Here is a 5,096-nt window from a genome sequence, read left to right on the forward strand (position 1 = left end):
GGATCTTCCTCTCGAGGTCTGAGTCTGAGGCAGAGAGTATTTAAATAATTTGTCCATCATTTTCATTAGTGAAAAATTACACTACTTCTCATAATTTTGCTATCTTTGATATGCTAATATTATATATTATAAAAACCAACACTAATGATGCTTTCTGTTGAAGCATCAAAACTTAGAAGATATGACTGTTAATCTTTATACTATGGATAATAGCTCTAAGTGCAACTAGTGTTTTAAAAAAGATATGATATTCTTGTTTTTCAATAATAATACTCTCAGAAAACATGATTGTGTTAACATGGAGATCCACGGCAGAATTCTATTTGTGGCAGGTTTAGGCTAAAGACAAGAAGACAGCTTTCTTTGTCAATGGAGAAAGCCAATGAATCTCAAAGCAAAGCTCAACTTTTGATTATATTCTGTCTAATCCTATTCTATTTGTGCTAATACTGGGAATAAAAGACTGTACCTTCCAGAATGACTTTGTGAGTTGATTTATGGATACTCTCTCCAAAAAAACAGTTAAAACAGATGAAAATTATTTTTAAGAAACTAAAGCCTCTGGACATAGTCTTTAGGTTATACACCATATAAAAGGTAATAGAGACACATTTATTCATAAAATCTACTAAATCTCCATGATAGCAGAAAGAATCTGTGGCAGTTGTACCATGACCCACTCCCCATCCCCAGCTCAAGATGATGGAAGTTCTACTCAAGGTGGATACAATCAAGAACACAAGGCTTCTTCTCTCTCCAGCTCGCAGTATAGGGTTATCATGTCTCCTACAGAGGGGCTGGCTGCTGTCCTTTCTTACCTCCCCAGGTCTGTGTTACAGAAACTGTGTTACAAACAAGAAAAGCTGACAGATCTATGGCCACTTCTCACCTCACTTATAGCACAGAGGTTCTACGTCAGGCATGGTAGGCTGAGAATACTGGGTTCTCTTGCTCTCATCCCAGCTCATAGAGTGGTGATTTCATGCTGGCAAAGGCAAGCCAAGAAGGCAAGAGGGTACTGCTCCCTTCCATCATGCTTCTCATAACACAGCGATGTCACTCTGAGACAAGCAGCCAACTGTCCCTTATTACAGGTCCAGAGCAGTGGCTCAGGAGTTGTGTCCAGGCAGAGAAGCAGCTGTAAAAACAGAGGTCTCCTTTTGAGAAGACTTTAATTGATACCATCATTGGGAAACCCAAGTTTAAGGGTGTGTTGAAAATAATGGAGATTTTTATGGTAGACAATTAAGAGAAGGCTGGCATCTCATTGACAGCAGCAAGTTAATTCATAGACAACTACTAAAAATGTTAACAGAAAGTACAAGAAAGGGGATAGCTAGGGAAAGTCCTCTCCGATCAGAAGACCTCAAAGAAAAGTTTCAAAGACTGTCTCTGCAAACAGGCTTGATTTAATTAGATGAGACCTGGGAACAAGTTATGCATTCATGCTGCTGCTAAGTCACTTCAGTCGTGTCCGACTCTGTGCGACCCCATAGACAGGAGCCCACTGTCCCTGGGATTCTCCAGGCCAGAACACTGGAGTGGGTTGCCATTTCCTTCTCCAATGCATGAAATTGAAAAGCGAAAGTGAAGTTTCTCAGTCGTGCCTGACTCTTCGCAACCGCATGGACTGCAGCCTGCCAGGCTCCTCCATCTATGGGATTTTCCAGGCAAGAGTAGTGGAGTGGGGTGCCATTGCCTTCTAGCATTGTTGAAAAAAATCAGCCAGCAATTAATGGAGTCTATTGCCTAGGTATAAGACAAACAGAAGCAATACTTTAACATAGCAGTTAGAGAAAACGACTGTCAAAGAGCCTTGTTAACCCACTACCGCATCAGGATGTCTAAGAATGTACCCAAGACTATATCCTCTGAGGAACAACATCATAGGCTGCACAGTGTGGGAAAGATGAACTTAACTGAAATAGTCAAGTCACTAGGCAAATAAACAAGCAGACAACAGCAAGTGCCAGTGTGGTGGAAAATGGATATACAGAGTTGCTGTAATAAATGTGGTGGCCTGAATAAGGACTCCCAAAGTTATTCAAGTCCTAATTCCTGGAATCTAAAAATATGACTGTAAAAGAAACAGATCAATTTCTGGACACACACAGTCTTCCAAGACTGAATGTGAAAGAAAAAGAAAATTTGAACAGACCAATTACTAGTATTGAAGTTGAACCAGTAATCAAAAAACTCCTGAGAAACAGAAATCCAGGGCCATATGCTTCAAAAAGAAATTCAACTGAATATTTAAACAAAAATTAGTACCCACACTTTACAAATTATTTGTAAAAATCAAACATGAGGAAATGCTCTCAATCTCATTCACTGAGGCCTACAATATTCTGATACCAAAACCAGACAAAGAGGCTACAAAAAAGAAAATTCAGGCCAATATTGCTGATGAATATAGACACAAAAATTCTTAACAAAAGAGTAGCAAACTAAATTCAACAAAACATGAAAAAAATCATGCATCATGATCAAGAGAGATTTATTTCAGGTGTGCAAAGATGGTTCACAATCCACAAATCGAGCAAGATGATATACCATGTTAACAGAATAAAGGATAAAAATTACATGACTATGTCAATAGATGCAGACAAAGATTTTGACAAGATTTAACATTCATGATAAAAACTGTCAACATATTTGGTAGAAAGAGAGCATGACTCAAAATAATAAAGATATTTTGTTACAAATCTATAGCTGACATCATATTAAATGGTGAAAAACTAAATCTTTTTCTCTAATATCAGTCACAAGACAAGGATGCAACTCTCACCATTTCTATTTAACATAGTACTGGAAGTCCTAGCCTCAGTAACCAGACAGGAAAAAGAAATAATTGGCATCCAAATTGTAAAGGGGCTTCCCTGGTGGCTCAGAGGTTAAAGCATCTGCCTGCAATGTGGGAGACCTGGGTTCGATCCCTGGGTCGGGAAGATCCCCTGGAGAAGGAAATGGCAACCCACTCCAGTATTCTTGCCTGGAGAATCCCATGAACGGAGGAGCCTAGTGGGCTACAGTCCACGGGGTCGCAAAGAGCCAACACGACTGAGAGACTTCACTTTTACTTTCTTTCAAGTTGTAAAGAAAGATGTAAACTGTCTCTAATTACAGACAGCATGCTACACCATACAGAACACTGTAAAGATGCTAAAAAACTAATAGAAACAATCAACAAAGTTAATTACAAGTTGCAGGATACAAGGTTAATATACAGAAATCTGTTGCATTTCTATACACTAATAGTAGCTATCAGAAAGAGAATTTAAGAATACAATCCAATTTCTAGTTGAATAAAAAAAAATCAAAAGTATCTAGGAATAAATTTAACCAATGAAGTGAAAGACCTGTACTCTGAAAACTGTAAGACACTGATGAAAAGAATTTAAGATAATGTAAATTGAAAAAGGAAGCTGAGAGGGCTACAGTAAACACGAGTCCATGGCTTTTCATTGGCTGAGTCCTTGCCAGGAAATAAGAGGCATCTTTCATCTTCCCTTTGCCCTCCACTATGTCCACAGGTCATGAGAGCTTCCCCTGTCTCCCAACACTTCCCTGGTGGCTCAGATGGTAAAGCATCTGCCTACAATGAAGGAGACCCGAGTTCAATCCCTGGTTCAGAAAGATCCCCTGGAGGAGGAAATGGCAACCCACTCCAGTATTCTTGCCTGGAAAATCCCATGGATGGAGGAGCCTGGTAGGCTACAGTCCATGGGGTCACAAAGAGTCAAACACAACTAAGCGATTTCACTTTCACTTTCTGTTTAATATTTTTTTATACTTTATAGGACACAGACATAAAGATATTTGACTCCAAAAGAGGAAGGAGCTATAGTGAGGGAAGCGAGAAGTTCTAGTGATTCAAGAGGGAGTCACCAATCAAAGAATTTAGTTGGCCTTCCAAAGCTAAAAAAGGCAAGGAAATGGATTATCCCTTACATATCAAGAAGGAATCAACTCTGTCAAGAACTTGACCATAGACAGTGAAATGGATTTAAGATTTCTTGCATCCAGAATAATTTTCTTCTAAGTTACCAAGTTCATACTGAACATTGAGTAAGGTTTATTTTTGATGTTCACTTTGCTGCACTTGTAGGGTGGGATGATGCAAGTGTCTTTGGGATACACTCTGGTGAGGCAGATCTGAACATTCTTGAGTCATCTAACTAATCAGGATAACAACTTTACTGGAGTTATTTTTTTCTTTGAATTCTTTTCACTTTTTACCATTTTTCAGTTCAGCATACGGTGGTTAAATATTTATTTTATTTTTGTCCTCTTATCAGCTATTCTGCTAGTTCCAAGTTAGAAGTCTCTAGTGCAGAAGGAAATATAGATTGAGAAAGGAAGATAAAGACCAAAGTTCATAATCTGTAGGGCCAAAAAGTGTCTGTGATTAAAACTGTACCAGTGTAGGTAAGAAATAATCAACACTGCAAATGCCCTGTGGTGGCTTCACGGTGTGACTGTGCCTGGAGAGGGGCTGAGCCCCGCAGAGGGTTTGTGTAGAGGCTGCAGGTGCCTGGGGAGCACTGTACTGCACAGCACAGAAGTAAGTGCCCGAGTCTGTGGTCTGCGAAGAGGAAATGTGCAGTGAGCTGCGGCGCTCTGTAGGGATTGTTGTGGCATTTAATCTTCCATCCTGCTTTGTTCCTGAAGGAATGTAAATTAGGTGAATGAGGCGGCCGCTGGGGTTCTGAAGATACCACTGTACATTGTTCACAGAGGCAGAAAAATTGCACCTCAGCACGTGGCTGGCTCCCTCCTGGAGACTCAGGGCTGGGGGACTCTGCGCCACATCCAGCCCTTGCACACCTGATGAGAAACAGAAACAGTCACAGGAGAGGGTCATTGTAACTCTGACAAAACCTTGAAAGTGACCCCCCCCGCCCCCATACACACAACTCCCATAGATGATGAGAAGGATAGAAAGTCTGCAGGACTTGTCAGTTCCTCTCCCTCCCTTAATGATACAGCAGCTGCTCAGTCCTTCAGATGCCCCTCTGGGGCAGCGCCAACTTACAGCAAACCTGGGCAAACAAAAGCCCCAGCACAGTGCCTGCTAACCTCTTCATGACGCTGCC

General features: G+C 40.6%; 1 gene segment (V, D, J or C); it reads right to left on the reverse strand.

Annotated features, from left to right (window-relative positions):
- Positions 1-4,408: 4,408 nt before the first annotated feature.
- On the reverse strand, positions 4,409-5,096 carry LOC128054674 (T cell receptor alpha variable 22-like). The segment is given in 2 exon segments: positions 4,409-4,827; positions 5,036-5,096. Coding segments are annotated over 2 exon segments (471 nt in total).

Source organism: Budorcas taxicolor, chromosome 10 (genome assembly GCF_023091745.1).
Source record: "Budorcas taxicolor isolate Tak-1 chromosome 10, Takin1.1, whole genome shotgun sequence".
Taxonomy (NCBI): Eukaryota; Metazoa; Chordata; class Mammalia; order Artiodactyla; family Bovidae; genus Budorcas; species Budorcas taxicolor.